General features: G+C 48.0%; 5 protein-coding genes across 5 annotated transcripts; 4 read left to right on the top strand and 1 right to left on the bottom strand.

Moving 5' to 3' along the window:
• Positions 1-1,146: 1,146 nt before the first annotated feature.
• On the top strand, positions 1,147-5,317 carry FSUBG_2787 (5-oxoprolinase (ATP-hydrolyzing); the record flags this gene model as incomplete). Its single annotated transcript, XM_036680597.1, has 3 exons — positions 1,147-2,178; positions 2,223-3,481; positions 3,529-5,317. The coding sequence occupies 3 exons, from the start codon at positions 1,147-1,149 to the stop codon at positions 5,315-5,317; spliced, it is 4,080 nt and encodes a 1,359-aa protein (XP_036541643.1).
• A 2,515-nt stretch (positions 5,318-7,832) lies between these two features.
• On the top strand, positions 7,833-8,855 carry FSUBG_2786 (isoflavone reductase family; the record flags this gene model as incomplete). Its single annotated transcript, XM_036680596.1, has 3 exons — positions 7,833-7,937; positions 7,982-8,594; positions 8,641-8,855. 3 exons carry the CDS (start codon positions 7,833-7,835, stop codon positions 8,853-8,855), a joined length of 933 nt encoding a protein of 310 aa, XP_036541642.1.
• Positions 8,856-9,840: 985 nt separating this feature from the next.
• Positions 9,841-11,858, top strand: FSUBG_2785 (acyl dehydrogenase; the record flags this gene model as incomplete). Its single annotated transcript, XM_036680595.1, has 3 exons — positions 9,841-9,937; positions 9,994-10,210; positions 10,256-11,858. The coding sequence occupies 3 exons, from the start codon at positions 9,841-9,843 to the stop codon at positions 11,856-11,858; spliced, it is 1,917 nt and encodes a 638-aa protein (XP_036541641.1).
• A 163-nt stretch (positions 11,859-12,021) lies between these two features.
• On the bottom strand, positions 12,022-12,516 carry FSUBG_2784 (uncharacterized protein; the record flags this gene model as incomplete). Its single annotated transcript, XM_036680594.1, has 1 exon — positions 12,022-12,516. One exon carries the CDS (start codon positions 12,514-12,516, stop codon positions 12,022-12,024), a length of 495 nt encoding a protein of 164 aa, XP_036541640.1.
• Positions 12,517-13,723: 1,207 nt separating this feature from the next.
• Positions 13,724-15,524, top strand: FSUBG_2783 (adenosine deaminase; the record flags this gene model as incomplete). Its single annotated transcript, XM_036680593.1, has 2 exons — positions 13,724-14,550; positions 14,597-15,524. 2 exons carry the CDS (start codon positions 13,724-13,726, stop codon positions 15,522-15,524), a joined length of 1,755 nt encoding a protein of 584 aa, XP_036541639.1.
• Between the last annotated feature and the right edge of the window lie 1,320 nt (positions 15,525-16,844).

Raw genomic sequence — 16,844 nt, 5'->3', positions numbered from 1 at the left:
AGATTGAGTCAGGATCCGCCACTCCCGATAACTGGGGTTTCTAGTGCTTCCTTTCTCCCTTTATTAACCTAAACTTCAAGTGTGTTCCGGTTTTGGTGTCGCCCATATTAACTGCATGCGTCTTGGTCGTTTTATGAGAGGAACTTGCTCTTATTCTTTGATCAATTGCTATCAAGAACATGGACGACATATGAACACCTCAAGCCACGTCATGGGTATAGTTCAATACAAGTGACAGGGATTATATCAATTGGAAAATAGCCGTCATCGTATAGGGGTCAGTACATCAGTTTGTGGCTACTTGAAAGCACTGAAAACGCAAGTTCGAGTCTTGCTGACGGCAATCCTTTTGACATTTTGCTTGATTTTTGCCTCGTCCAATGCTTGCCAAGGCATTCATAAATTTCTTATACGCCTCGTTTCCCAACAAACAACTGAAAGCCGTCATCGTATAGGGGTCAGTACATCAGTTTGTGGCTACTTGAAAGCACTGAAAACGCAAGTTCGAGTCTTGCTGACGGCAAAATCGTGATAAGCAATCGATTCGTTTGTTTCTTTTTGCACGGGATTGCTCTCTGCCTCATGTAGACTTTGACTCACTGCTCCTTTATGTTTATAGGCACATTGCAGGCTTGTCAAAGTAAGGTTTCTTATAATCGTTCAATGGACAAAACCGAACAGGAATGCAAACCATAATTGCCCATTGGCTGCTGTTCAGCATATGATTGCAAAACCTTCACTCTCTGCCACTCTTTTGATGTTTTTGTTATCCTCCCCAGGAGCCTGTAGTTGTAAAAACACACTATCAAAGAGAACATTGTCCTTGAAAATACCTGACATTGATCTCGGCGAATAACTGTCCTTAAAATTGCCTATTTGGATGATTGAAGCTATCAATTACCAATCACGCAACGTGGGGTTTGTGACGACATGATAGCCGCCCCAGAGTCTCACCCAAGTAGCTTCAACTTGCACAAAGAGCGATGCATACTTGTTCCGGAGGTCGCCAACTGGAACATAATTGACATTTCTTGTTTTTGCTAACATCTACCTCAATCATTAAACGCACACGCACGTTTTGATGCTCTTGAGATCTTCGCTGTAACCCCCCTCTTCCCCTCACCAACATCCCGAAAGATATCCGCCATGACAGCACTATCACAGCGCGGTATTAGAATCGCTATTGACAGAGGTGGAACTTTCACCGACTGCGTAGGAGAGAGCAATGGAAAGGAGATTATTATCAAGCTTCTATCCGAAGACCCGGCCAACTACAAGGATGCACCGCTTGAGGGTATTCGGCGCATTATGAGCCACTTCCTCGGTAGAGATATTCCTCGAGGTGAAGCTTTGGACACTTCTCAGATTGATTCGATCCGGATGGGAACTACTGTCGCCACAAACGCCTTGCTCGAGAGAAAGGGAGAAAAAATTGCTATGGTCGTTACCAAGGGCTTCAAGGACTGCCTGACTATCGGAAATCAGTCGAGGCCCAAAATCTTTGACCTTGCAATTCGGAAGCCCGACGTGTTGTATGAGAAAGTTATTGAGATCGACGAGCGGGTCACGCTTGAAGATTACGCTGAGGATCCTGAAAGAACGCAAACAGAAGCAGAGGCTCAAGTCGGTACCAAGGAAGCCGAAGGCAAGACTCTTATTCGAGGTTTGTCTGGCGAAACAGTTAGAATTCTCAAAAAGGCCGAACAAGAAGACATTCGATCGAAACTCAAGAGTGTCTACGATCAAGGCATTCGCAGCATTGCTGTTTGCCTGATGCATGGCTACACCTATCCTGACCATGAGGCTCTGATTGGGCGGATAGCTAAGGATATCGGCTTCCAACATATATCACTAAGCCACGATCTCATGCCCATGATCAAGTTGGTTTCCCGAGCTACATCTGTTTGTGCTGATGCTTATCTCACACCGGCTATCCGCAAGTACATTGATGGCTTCCAGGCTGGGTTTGAAGGCGGCCTTGGAACTCGTAGTGTGAAGGAGGAAAAGGGTGCTAAGGGAGCGAGATGCGAGTTCATGCAGAGTGATGGTGGCCTTGTCGATGTGGAGAAGTTCACAGGACTCAAGGCAATTTTATCAGGCCCTGCAGGAGGTGTCGTGGGATACGCTATCACTTCATATGATGAAGAAACAAAAACACCGGTCATCGGCTTCGATATGGTGAGTTAACCGTTGTTTTCCAAGCCGTAGACTAATTTGATTAGGGTGGCACAAGCACTGATGTTTCAAGATATGGCGAAGGCCGTTACGAACATGTGTTCGAGACAACAACTGCCGGCGTTACAATTCAGTCACCACAACTTGACATCAATACGGTCGCTGCTGGTGGCGGCTCTCGCCTCTTTTTCAGAAATGGACTTTTCGTTGTTGGACCTGAGTCCGCAGGCGCTCACCCAGGTCCGGCGTGTTACCGTAAAGGAGGTCCAGCTACTGTTACAGATGCAAATTTGGTACTTGGTCGTCTACTTCCTGAATTCTTTCCCAAGATTTTTGGAGAGAATGAGGACCAGGGGTTGGATATCGAAGCCAGCCGAAAAGTTCTTCAGGAACTCGCAGATCAAGTGAACCAGGAGAATAACAAGAACCTGACGGTAGATGAAGTTGCATATGGATTCTTGACCGTAGCTAATGAGACAATGACTCGGCCCATCCGGTCGATTACCGAAGCCAAGGGACACGACTCTTCGAAACATCGACTTGCAACATTTGGTGGTGCTGGTGGTCAGCACGCTGTCGCCATTGCGGAGTCTCTGGGCATTCAGCAAATTCTGGTTCATCGATATTCTTCGGTTCTTTCCGCATACGGCATGGCTTTAGCAGATGTCGTTGACGAACGACAGGAGCCCGATTCCTTGGTATGGAAGGATGATGACAAAACAGTCAATGAACTGAAGAAGAAAATGGAGAAGCTCAAAGACCAGTCACGAAACTCCTTACAAGATCAAGGCTTCCAAGAAGATGAAATCGCTTTTGAAGAATACCTCAACATGAGATACCGCGGCACTGAGTCAGCTCTCATGATTGTCAGACCGACACCTGAGGAGGCCAAGGAGCATTTCGATGGGAAGGAATGGGATTTTGGCCAAGCTTTCGTTAGGCAGCACCGCTATGAATTCGGGTTCACGCTTGACGAGCGAGATATCATCGTTGATGATGTCCGTGTTCGTGGTATCGGCAAGAGTTTTCGACACCAAGATGATACAGTTGACAGGCAACTCAAGGAACTAAAGCAGCAGAATGTTTCCGACAAGAAGAAGCTTGACAGCCAACAGGTATACTTTGAGGGTGGTAGGAAGGAAACCCCTATATTCAAGCTTGAAGATTTAGATACTGGTGATTCGATCCCTGGACCAGCCATGCTTGCCGATGGTACTCAAACCATAGTTGTGACACCAAAGGCAACTGCGATTATTCTCAAGACTCATGTAGTCATCAATCTGGAGAAGGAGGGAGCAAAGTCTGAGTAAGTTGTGTGCTGACCACAATTCTATTGCATTCTAATGGATTTAGGTCTGTCAAGTCATCTGAGGATCGCGAGGTTGATCCCATCATGCTCAGTATATTTGGTCACCGCTTTATGGCAATCGCTGAGCAGATGGGACGTGCCTTACAAAAGACGAGTGTCAGCACAAATGTCAAAGAGAGACTTGACTTCTCGTGTGCCATTTTCGATGCCACAGGCGGCCTTGTAGCGAACGCTCCTCATCTACCTGTCCATCTTGGCTCGATGTCTACATGTGTACGACGCCAGGCTGAGATTTGGAAAGGAAGGCTGGAGAAGGGCGATGTCATCATCTCTAATCACCCTTCATATGGAGGAACTCATCTTCCCGATGTGACTTTATTGATGCCAGCATTTGATGAGAAGGGAGAAAACATCCTCTTCTACGCTGCGTCTCGAGCTCACCATGCTGATATTGGTGGTATTAGCGCCGGAAGTATGCCGCCTCATTCCCGAGAGCTCTACCAAGAGGGCGCCTCTATCAGAAGCGAGAAGCTTGTGAGTGGTGGCAAGTTCGATGAGAAACGAGTTGTTGAGTTGTTCTACGAAGAACCAGCCAAGTATCCAGGCTGTAGTGGAACTCGTTGTCTGGCTGACAACATCAACGACTTGAGAGCTCAAGTCTCGGCAAATCAAAAGGGAATCTCACTCATTGAGACTCTGATCGCAGAGTATGGCGAGGAGACAGTGCAGTTCTATATGGTTCATATCCAGAATAATGCCGAGCAGTGTGTGCGTCGACTACTCAAAGATGTGTACAAGCGATTCGAAGGCAGGGACCTCTCGGCAGTTGACTTTATGGACGACGGCTCTCCCATTCGATTGAAAATTCGCATCGACCCCGAAAAGGGTGAAGCGGAATTTGATTTCTCGGGCACTGGCCCCGAAGTCTACGGAAACATCAACGCCCCCCAGGCCATCACGTTCAGTGCTATTATTTACTGTTTGAGATGCCTGATTTCCGAAGACATCCCACTCAACCAAGGATGCCTGAAGCCGATCCATGTCAAGATCCCTCCCAAGTCCATTCTGTCGCCGTCACCAGGGGCTGCGGTTGTGGGAGGCAATGTCCTCACTAGTCAACGCATCACAGATGTTATTTTCAAAGCATTCCAGGCTTGTGCTGCTAGTCAGGGATGCTGTAACAACTTGACTTTTGGATTTGGTGGGAACCAGGTCGGCACCGAAGCTGTAAAGGGATTCGGATACTACGAGACGATTGCTGGCGGAAGTGGTGCCGGTTCTGACTGGGAGGGAACCAGTGGTGTTCACTGTCATATGACAAACACTCGAATCACAGACTCAGAGATCTTTGAACGTCGCTATCCTGTACTTCTCCATGAGTTCTCTATTCGGTCCGGTTCAGGAGGGCGAGGCCAACATCGCGGTGGTGACGGCGTCATCCGAGACATTGAGTTCCGGATCCCCCTTCAAGTGTCTATTCTCAGTGAGCGCCGCGTCTATCGCCCGTATGGGCTGAATGGTGGCGGCGACGGAGAATGCGGCCTGAACCTGTGGGTGCGTAACGTTGAAAAGGCAAACTGGCAGACTTCTCTGAAACAGTTTCACACAAAGGAAGATGCAGGGGAGGTTGAATACGAGGAGCGGCGTATTAACATGGGGGCTAAAAACACAGCTGCTATGAAGGCTGGAGACCGTATCATTATCTGCACACCTGGAGGAGGTGCGTGGGGAGCTGAGGGGTCTGAGAGTGTGGCTAGAAAGAAGATTGACCATACTGAGGGCTGGAGGAAGGGCAGTGGTAACACAAGGGATGAGACTGCACTCCAGGCTTAGACAGGGCGAAATATGATATTGGCCTGTTGCCTAGCAAAGGGCTGGACTCGAATAGGTTTGAGATGGGGCTGAAAGAACCGAAGTTGAAGAGGGATGAAATCAAGATTTCTTGAACGTGAGTCTTAAACGCTCCAAGATAGATTTGAAAGCCAATTTCATCATGCTTTAAACCCCAACTTGTGTAGCCTAGAGATGTCTCAGGTGAAACTGCCATCGATGGTAGAATTGTACTACCGTTAAATCTCTCCATGTCTCACAGTGAAACTTTAACCTGAAGGTTAAGACATTCACAGGTAGGTTACTGAGATGACTTATCAGGTAATTGGGATAGTTCTGGACACATTCTTGCGTGTCAAAAAGCTAGCAACGAGCCTTGTTGGCAGCTCCGTAGAACCACGACAAGGCATCCATAGTGCTGTTATGCAGCCCAGCTAGCATATGACTGGGAGACATAGTTACCCGGGTATTATGGTCATTTGCATACATCCATGGTAGTGTTCGCCTTTTCCAAGTTTGATGTTTCATTAATAATTTCAAGCAGTTCGGGCCTTGCCTAGATAGGGTCTGCAAGAAAATATACCCGAGTCTTCTCATTTGATGCTTGAAGCTTCCAGTTGGTACCTCAATAGCTACGGTATGTAGAACTTGTGAAAAGTGACTTGATGGAGGATAAGCACGCTGCGACTTGATACATTGATCATTAGGGGAAACCTTTCGTAAGCTCCTGATGACATATATTAACTGTATATGCACAATATAGCGAAACTCCCGGATTGCAGCAAAAGGCTTCTCCTGATAGTGAATTGGCTCCCTCTGCATAGAGGTACCTGAAAATTCTGTGTCGTGATGCAGCTTACATCCTCCAACACAAGCAATCACACATAGACACACTTGCATACGGCCAATCTCAATCGCAGATTAACCCCGATAGACTGGTTCGATAACGGCCGTTTCCGATCAGACCCTCCTGATCGCCAAAAATTACACCATCACTGCTGTTTCTCGAAAATGGCTATGCAAGTCACCGGTGCCACACGGCAAGAAGGACGTTAGATTAAGACTTGTCTCCCACCGAAACAATATCTATAATATCCAATGAATATGCCCAATTGCTCGCCACTCCTATGAACCCCAGTCAGCCCTACGGGGAATAGACATGGATAATGGGGGCTGCTGCATTAGCTCAACCACTGATGGGCCAGGGTCTTGGCCCCCAATCTCCATATGGGCCCTTGGAGTTGTTGATCTACACTCGATACTCTTGCCCCCGAGAACCAGAGCCTCGCTGCGATCTCACCCTAGAACAGGCTACAGTGTCTCATGCCTTGCTAGTATCAGTGTAGCCTATCTTTAAGCCAATGACGGCTTGTCCGATGCAGTGATGCGGATGGGGCGGGCGTTGAACTATCTGCAGCCCACGAACCATGAATCGCCTCTTCTTGACTTCACAAGGCATTCTGTATACCTTCTAGGCGTGTGATCTATGAGCCGCAGTTGATGTATAGTGCTTGAACACCCTTCCCCATAAGTCCAGGTTAAAGATTGATCGGTCAACTCCTACCGTGACCGTGACTGGCGCAGAGCTATGCAACTCCTTTGTGGCGGAAGCATGGAACAAGGATAGAAGATAAACAATCGATCAGGTGGGTGGTTGTTACTGACTAGTCAGTTTGAAGGTCTGAGAATGTCATGATCAGACATCGAGTTCCCAAGAACGAGACATCCATATCCACCGTGAACCTCAACACAGCCATGCTACATCAACCAAACGGACTGACTCTCGTAGGGCTAACGAGGCAACCAACAAGCCGCATGTGATCACGATAAGTCTTGTGCTTCAGTGTGCACTGCCTTTGTACCCGATTGCTATCGACCAGACAAATGTCGTCTAAGATCTCGGAGGGATATTTGTCACTTGTTGTACTTTATTTTGACCAATCCGCGATTGGTAGTTTAAGTTTTCTCACAGCTTCCTGGCCCCTTAAACTCGTTAGGCACCCTTATCCAGAGACCCCTGACTTCACATGGCAAATCAACACCATTCCGGACCTATCACTTGAAGCAGGAAATCAAGCGCACCCCACAATTGTGACCATAAGGAGGTTGAATAGAGCTTTTCAAAGTTTTACTGTGTGAGAATACGTGCAGACATTCGTCCGTAACCAACTCCACGGCAACTTATCACGAGCCAGTAGAGGCTCTTGGTTGGACCTTGAACCACAGATGTCTTGTTCCCCTGCTTCTGCCTGTAACTGAGGCCTCTCCGATGAGCCTTGTTCACCGAGTTTACCTTGTAATGCTTGTTGCCGTACTCAGCCATGCGTCTATCTAGACTTGAGGCTCAACTGCACCCCCAACATCTTGAATCAAGAATTCAGACAAGAAGCTATTTAGGTAACGCCAAGTTCTCGAAAATTTAACCTCAGTCATTCCTTCTCTAGCTCTGTCTAGACTACCCTAACATCTGTACACTGTCCTAACAGAGTCCACCGGAACTGCGTGTAATACTTTCACCATGATGCGAATAGCTATAGCTGGGGGCTCCGGCCTTGGATATCTCCTGGCAAGCCATATTTCCAAAGCAGCCAACGCTTATCAAGTTGTTGTTCTCTCGCGTTCTGTGAGTATTACTCTTATATATATACGATGTTTCTAACAACACAGTCACGTCCCGAATATGCAACACTTGATGTTCAAGTCATGGTTGTTGACTACAATGACGAAAATAGCCTGGCATACGCACTTCACGGAGTCAATCTTGTCATCTGCACCTTTTCAGGGGGTGAACAGATCAACCTGATCACTGCAGCTGTCCAAAGCGGTGTGCAGTTCTTTGTTCCATCCGAGTTCGAAGGAAGTCTCGAAAAGCGACCCGAAAACGATCAACTCGACCCCTATTCATACTCGTCCCAAGCGAGGCAGCATCTCAGACGTTGTGCAAGAGCATCCCAGATGAAGTGGACCGTCTTCTCCTGCGGTATCTTCATGGAAAGATTTCTCCCCCAGGGGCTCGGAAGTTTGGCGATTGGTTATGGTTCAAACTTAGCTAACGTGGGATCATATATTCTTGACATGAATACCTATACTGCTGAGTGCGTTGAAAAGAATCCTCGGGGACATACTGTCCGTGTCTGCATGACATCTGTATATGATGTTGCTCAATTCATCGTTGCAGCCATTGATCTGGGACCTGCGAACTGGCCTCGCGAGTTTACCATGAGAGGAGACCGTCTGTCGCTTCGTGACATTGTTGGGCAATGCTCTAGAACCCTGAACGGTAAGTTAACAGCATAAGTATGCAAAGATTATGCTAACTCATCAAGCGGCATTTTCTCTGTCTCAATGGCAAGCTTCAGATATTGCAGGACTTATGAGTGGTTTCTACCAACAGGGAGACTACGAAAAAGTTGCCTTTTATCGGCAACTTCAAGCTACTGTTGAGGGGCGTTATGATTTTGGGCATACATCGTTGAATGGCCTTGTCAATGTGCAGCCAAGAAGCTTTCGCCAGTGGTTGAGTGACCAGTTCACAGGGTAAAGCCACCATTAGAGCTTCATCTGGCTTCTTTCAAATGGGTCAGTAATACGGGTTGTGACTATGTTGTGTCGATGGACGTTCACTTTGTTTAGTTTACAGCTGTGCTGTATGTTGGTACTGGTAGCAACAAGGCAACAAATTAGCGGCTGGTATCGCGGTTTTCATTTTTTTATTGTTTATCTAGGTACTAAGCTAAAAGAACTAAACTCCGCTTCTCATTCATTATTGCAATTGCATATAGAACGTTCTATGGCCTTTAGCCTTTATTGCTAAAGGTCCTTTTCGGGAATGAACTTGATGAAAGAAATACTTAGTTACCAGGGGCACCAGGCGTCCGACAAGCGGCCACACTGAGCCCAAAACTTAGCGCGTACTTGAACGCTTTGCGAGAGCTGTTGAAACGAACTTGTCACTATGACTTGAAACTGATACCATTATAATTTCAGAGCAATTCTGGTCGAACTTTGATGAATAATTTCATGATTCTCGATAATCTTTACCTTAATTACTAAACCTGGTTCCCACAATGTAGGCTTGTATTTCCCGTGACACGCTCCGCCTTCTTCCAAGAATACGACCTTGTAGTTAGTCTTCGGGATCGACACCAGGCTCGGGAATAGGTTCATGTGGAGGTTGGAAACCCAAACCTCGGGACAAGGTATGACCCCAGTTAAGAATGCGGAGAAAACATGCATGGATGTGAGAGGAACTAGAGGGATTCCGCCAACGATCATGGTTCACATTCCGTTTCTGGCTCTTAGTTCCGCGACAAAAACACCAGCAACCCATGAACCCGGAATTTCTTCCGCACGACTTGCCCAAAATGGCGGAATACTGGCTCGAGTTGGAGGTCTGACCCCACTGGAGGGCCCCGATGAGATGTAGTCGATGGCTTGTGATTGTAGCAGTGCAGACCAACAGTAATAAGGCAGCCCCAGGCGGGATCCAACATGTTTATACTCATCTTCTCTCACCTCATTCAGTCATGGAGGCTTCAGGCGCAGATAAGGGCTTCTTTCAGAAGCCTCCCGTTCTGAACAACCAGTTTCATGATGATGTGACCTTTCAGAGGTGCTTCAAGTGTGAGTTTAAGGCCAATTACTAGTACTCAGAGGCCTGTGCTTACTTGTGTCCGAAGTGTTTCTTCCACGGCAAATCGTCCAGCAAGTCCAAGCTGAACTGGCTTCACTTGGAGATGATGTCCTCTCCGACCAAGTTTTTGCCTGGATCACGGATGCTGAACATAACAAACCCTTCCTCAAAGGATCAGGCCGTGATGTATTCGGCCAGTGGAAGGGTGATTTAGTCACTGGTGAAGGGTGGCGTGGTCTTCAGAATTTTGGTCTGTCCCGAGGGTAAGACATCTACATTGTTGACTGATCAACTATTGACATGTCTAGATTTGTCGCCGCTGGATATGATACACCATATGGCGCATTTGCCCGAGCATACCAATTCATGCGCATACAACTTTGGACGCCATCGTGTGCCAATGTCGGCTGCCCTTCCGCTATGCAGGATGGTGCTGCTCGACTTCTACAAACACACCTCAGTAACCCAGAACTCGTTACAAAACTCACAGATGAGCAAAAGAAAGTATTCGAGAACGCTTTCGATCATCTAACTACACGAGATCCACAGCGCGCCTGGACCAGTGGCCAGTGGATGACTGAGCGAACAGGGGGCAGTGATGTGTCGTTGACCGAAACAACAGCAGTGCACATGCCAACTTCTGAGATCCAACACGCCTCAAAAGATGAAGATATACCATTAGGACCATGGAGTATTAATGGCTTCAAGTGGTTTTCGTCAGCAACGGACTCAAGAATGACTGTCCTCCTTGCTCGAACATCCCAGGGCGGGCTGTCAACCTTCATGGCTCCCATGTACAAACACGATGCGAGTGCTACCACAGCCACAGGCCTTCCGAAAAGCAACGGAGAGCAACTTAACGGAGTTCGGATCCAACGCCTCAAAAACAAGTCAGGCACACAAAGTCTCCCAACCGCTGAACTAGTCCTCCAGGACATGCGAGCATGGCTTGTAGGGCGAGAGGGTCGCGGTATCCAAGAAATCGCCACAATTTTGACCTTGACTCGAGTTCACTCTTCGGTTGCTGCTGTGGGTTATCTAGGACGAGGGCTTGCCATTGCAAGAGCGTATGCCCAAGTTCGTGAGGTTGGTGGTGGAAAGGGAACTCGAATGAAGCTCACAGAGAGTTCATTACACATGAGAACCCTTTCAAAGATATCTTCCGAGTACCGTGGCCTGATGCTTCTTACCATCTTTACGTCATATGTCCTTGGCGTTTCGGAGCATGACACAGCGTCAGACGCAAATATCTCGCCTGCGCTAGAGGCACTGACACCTTCTGCACAACATGCTGCGCCATTGATTCGGGTCCTTACTCAGCTCACAAAAGCTTACGTTTGCAAAGCATCGGCACAGCTACTTTTCTCTTGTATGGAGGCGCTCGGTGGTGTTGGGTACCTTGCCAATGAAGAGCAAGAGTACCTCAATGTCGCCCGCCTCCATCGTGATTGTGCTGTACTGCCTATCTGGGAGGGCACTACAGATGTTTTGAGCACTGACTTCTTGAGGGCTATTAAGCATCCAAAGGCTGGCCAGGACACTCTGAACGCCCTTGAAGACTCTATTAAGAAAGGTATAGCATTTCAAGGAAATGTATCTTGGCCTGAAGGCTTGAACCCTTTGGACGTTTGGAAGAGCCTGAGGCAGCGTATTGAACGAGAATCGTTGGCAGACTTAATGGGAGATGCTAGGGAAGTTCTCTGGGCTGTAGCAGATTTACTGGTGTCTGTTCTGCTCTATGTCGACGCTGGCAGTGACGGTGATCAAGTATCGCTGGACATCTTCCATCGATTCTTGGAAGGGAGGAATGTCACTACGAAGCGAGAAAAGGTCCCAGCTCGAGAACAGCTTGCGAAGGACTTCGCAGTTGTGTATGGAGGCGCTAGAAACGAGGTCTTTGCCAAACTTTGACATCACCATTGATGTTGATCTATGGCTCTATCATTTCACTCATTTTTGCGAATCTGGGGCCAGAACTGTTCTTGTTTTATATAAAATGAAAGCTCAAGAGAAACCAAGAATGTTGAACCAAGTGTAAAGAATGGGTATCAATTAGTTGTACGCCTGTCCTCCATCAACCCTGAAAACTCTTGCATGTGCCCTTGAAATTCTTCGCCTTCAGTGTAACCTTTTTACACGTCGTAGCATCTGTGTGTTTGTCTCCATATAGTACAGTGCCCTTTGCACTCGTAGAAGTTTTTGAGCAGGAGTTGAACGTGCTTCCTCCGTCGTGCTGGAGAAGCGTATTGCTGCCACTCTTTTGTAACGTCCATGATTGGAAACCAGGCGTTGGATCGACGCACTTGAGAGCCCCGCTTGGGCTGAGAAAGCAAGCGTTGAAGGCGTTGTCTCGAAGAATGTCCTGAGAATTGGACAGATCGATACAGTAGAAGCCGTTGGTTTTGCCGGCATTAAGCAGCAAGTTGCCGTCGCTGTTTTGTTGAACTGTAGCACTAGTTGCCACATCTTGTAACGTGAAGCAGCAATGGCCATCGAAGACAGTATCACGAGGGATGACTGCAGCTGTGGCCATGGTGCACAAGAGAGTGACCAGAGTGAATGACTTCATCTTGAAGAGGGTACGGTGGATGCTGTGAGCAATGTAGATTAAGTATAGGATGAGCTTGTAGTAGTATTGAGTCCAGCTCAATTGTTAAAGACAGTAATAGAGAACTAAAACATCATAGACATCACAAGAATTCCCTCGCCTTTTATAATTCTGGAGACCTCATTATCCATCACCCATCGGGCTCGGCTTCACTAAGGATCAGCAGAAATAAATCCATTCAAAGGCATCCAACCGAATGTGAGAATGCACGTTGGTCGAAGGATTGAGTCAGAAAGGAAGCCACTTGGCTCACGATGGTCAGCAGAAAGTCACATTTATTGTGAAAAGTCGGTCTCTAGAGCTGTGATGTCCCGTGCAGGTGATTCCAAGTGATGGACGTGACGATTTCCATTGGGAGTCTCGGGGTTTCGCGCTATAGGACGAATAAAACTAGGGCCATTCTCAGGAGCGAATGGCCTGCCAGGAACAGCCGCGAACTAATTAGCAGCGTGACATTCGACGTGATTGTTGGTGCTATGCCGTTCATGCTCCGAGATGCAAGGCACAAGGTGGGTGACAGGCCAGGGATATCCTTCTTCACCGCAGGATAGAAAGCGGGGATAGCTTCATTTCATGTGTCCAGCCACAGACTGCCGGGGAGAACATCTTGAGGAGAAGATTGGCTGCAGGGAGTCAAGTGTGACGATGCATGGATCCTGGAGGTGATAAAGTGCGTCTACCTACTGGGAGCTGTGAGACTAGCTCAGCCAATCAGAGGCTGTGAGACGGTTAATCACGCTGCGGGTGCAACGACGGCACAGTCACGTGAAACAAGATGTCGGTTATCGGCGAAGGCCTTGGAGTGACACACCGTTTGTTACGCTCAACTCAAAGCGTAACCGTTTGTGCCTATACGTCACATCCTCAACTCTCCATTCAACGCTTCACTTTACCTCTAACAGAGTGTTTTTCTTTGTTGATGTGTCATATTCTTCTTCATCAAATCATACCTCATCACATCTGACGTGTTCCTGTTTTGATCCTTCGTTATCATAAGCAGCTCATCTGACTTCAGCGATCTTCTGCCTAGCACGCTTCCCCGACCTGCCTAATCCACCCACAGTATCCTACCGTTTCATCGCTCGCGGACGACTTCTAGCTCTATCTTATTCATAAACCTCCACCGATCATTTGAGAGCAACTACTTCCTCCAATCGATCAAGGAATCATGGCGGACGAGCATACCATGTCTAATGAAGAGTGGGAGGAAGTGTCTCAAGACATCCCCTCACTCTCGGACCCCTTCCTTCAGCAATATCTCACAGGCCGAGCAAACCTCATGAGTCAAGAACAAAAGTCTCGCACAGATGCTTCATTCAGAGCCTCTCTCTCACCTATTGCCAAGCGCGCGAGTGACATCGTCGACCGCATCCGCGACCAGGAGAATGACTCCATCTGGACCCCTCAAGTTGAGGAAGAGTTAGCCCAAGCAGGAAACGAGTGCATCTTTCCCGGAATGATGTTCATGCTTGCAAAAGATCGCATGGAGAAGACCAACCTCTGGAAGATCGTTCGTCGCATGCCAAAGGGAGCGCTGCTTCACGCTCACATGGACGCCATGGTCAACTTTGACTTTCTCTTTGATGAGCTTCTGAAAATGCCAGGAATGCACATGTGTAGCGACCGGCCGCTCAACACTGAAGAATCTCGAGAGGATGCAGTCCCTAGCTTCCGCTACAGAACCAAGGCGGACAGTGATGGATCTATTTGGGAAGAGAACTACAAGCCTGGTGCTTTTGTGCCACTTCCAAAGGCGGCAGATGAGTTTCCCCATGGTGGACGATCCGGCTTTCTCAAGTGGCTGAAAGGCCGATGCACTCTTTCTGTCACAGACAGCCATGAGCAGCACCATGGAGTCGATGCTATTTGGGTCAAGTTTGGAAAATGTTTCCTCGTGTGCGCCACCATCATTCACTATGAGCCCATGTTCCGGATCTTCCTCCGCGAGCTCATGAAGAACCTCAAGGATGACGGTGTCAATTGGGCTGAGCTTCGGTAAGTCATGGATCAACAGTTTCTGACCTTCTTCTGACAGTCATAGATTCACTTGGCCACTTAACTACTGCCGTGATAAGCAAGAGGAGCCTGAGAAAGACTACATTCACATGTTTGAGGTTCTGCGCGAGGAAATCGATAACTTCAAGAAATCACCAGAGGGTAAGGGTTTCTGGGGTCTCACCACCATTTGGACTTCCCTGAGAAGCTGGCCGACCCGTCTGATCATAGAGAACATGGACTGCTGCATCGCCACAAAGATTGCTTTCCCTGACCTCATTGCTGGCTATGATTTGGTTGGTCCCGAGGACCTGGGCCGACCCCTTTCTGATCTGCTCCCCGAGCTTTTCTGGTTCCGCAAGCAGTGCGCCGAGGAAGGCGTCAACCTCCCCTTCTTCTTCCATGCAGGAGAGACACTTGGGGATGGCACTGACACTGATGCCAATCTGTTTGATGCGATCTTGCTTGGCACCCGACGCATCGGCCACGGCTTCAGTCTATTCAAACACCCCCTGTTGATCGATATGGTCAAAGAGAAACGTATTCTCATCGAATCATGCCCCATCTCGAACGAGGTCCTCCGTCTCTGTGGCTCCGTAACAGCCCATCCCCTACCCGCCCTTTTAGCGCGTGGTGTTGCTTGCAGTCTGTGTAACGATGATCCCGCTATGCTCGGGCAGGACACAGCCGGCATGTCACACGACTTCTGGCAGGCTCTCCAGGGGTGGAAGAACCTTGGTCTCGCAGGCCTTGGCAGTCTCGCGGAGAACAGCGTTCGATGGGCTGCTTTCGAGGACCAGAGCCAGACTGACTGGATCAACGACATCAAACAGGCTAGTCTTGGGACGAATGCCAAGGCCAAGAGAATGCAAGAGTGGCAGATCGAGTGGGAGAAGTTTTGTCTCTGGATTGTTGAAGAGTTTGGCGATGAATTTGGAGATGAAAAGGAGAAAGAAAAGGCTAGTGATACCTAGACACTTCTTCACGACAAGACGATAGACTAAGATGAAGGGAAAATTGGTGCATATCGGCGTTGCATACTGAGATTTAGGCGCGTTCAACACAGACGGTTGGGGAGTTCAACCATCATCTCCATGGATAGGGGCGTATCAGAGGTGTACTTCATAAAGATCTTGTGCCTAGAAATGTCAAAAAGACTAGAGAGTCAGCATCGCCCATATTGAACCGTACTTCGCGATGGGGATTGTGGCCTTCTCCGTGATGGCTGCCCTTGGCTTCCATACTGCCATCATACATCACCGGCTCCTTGAAGACTTCCATGCATAAACAAGATACAGTAGACTCTAGAGGTGACACGGGAGGGTGTGAAAGGGTCAGAGAGTTAGCTTCTTCTGTCTATTAATTACGTTTTATTTGCATCAATGTTCAAGTATCTGCTGGTGAATGAAGTTTTGTCTTCCTTCTTGGTCCAAAGGATAGGCTGTTCAAAAGATGATCAGGAACAGAGGCACTGCAACATGAACAAGGAGTAACAACGCCAGGGCAAGACTTCGATTTAATTATAGTCTGTGTAATCAGGCATACCTGCATAGTCCCCATGTATATATAGTTGGATGAACCATGTGTGCTAAATAGCATCCCCTTCCCTTCAAACCCGATAAGATCGATAGACTCGCATCTCTCTCTACCTGCCAACCCCTGATTGTCTCCAACTTCAATGAGCTTATCAGTACCAACGACGCTTACTCTCTCGACTCCATCGTGAGATATGGCTGACACCTGTAACCATCTACACGTCTACCCGGGTCTGGATGTGCTTGACATTGAATCTGACCTGATGTACCACCTGACATTGGAGCGAGCTTCATGGAGTATCAATTGGCCAGACGTGATTTCAATCTTCTGTCATAAACTCGGATCATTGCGCATCATGTACAGGATCTAGATGTCGCAGCAAAGAATGTTCGATCGATATCAGTTGTCGTCGACAGCCGGAAAGAGTCGAATGTGTCAAGCCGTGATCGGTCCGCAGCAACTCGTGGTTGTTGATGCAGCAAGTACAAGAGTGAAGCTCAACTCTAGATGAAACAGACCATCGGGCTAGAGCTGGAGTTACTGATGGGAAACGCATTAGATATACAAAAGCAACGGAAGACTGCCAGAGTGATGACTTACAAATGATGGGCAATAGGTGAAGCTCGAAGGTACAGCCAAGAAGACGCAGAGAGCATCGTCAAGAGTTCCATTCGATGAAAGTTTCCATTGCCAGCCATTGCATAATCGAGATTGTGGTGAAAGACTTATGCTTCTAGCAACCAGTATTCTGCGCCTGG

This window comes from Fusarium subglutinans, assembly GCF_013396075.1.
Source record: "Fusarium subglutinans strain NRRL 66333 chromosome Unknown NRRL66333_c0000025, whole genome shotgun sequence".
Classification (NCBI taxonomy): Eukaryota; Fungi; Ascomycota; class Sordariomycetes; order Hypocreales; family Nectriaceae; genus Fusarium; species Fusarium subglutinans.
Note: the sequence above shows the minus strand (reverse complement) of the source record. Positions and strands in the feature narration are given on the sequence as shown.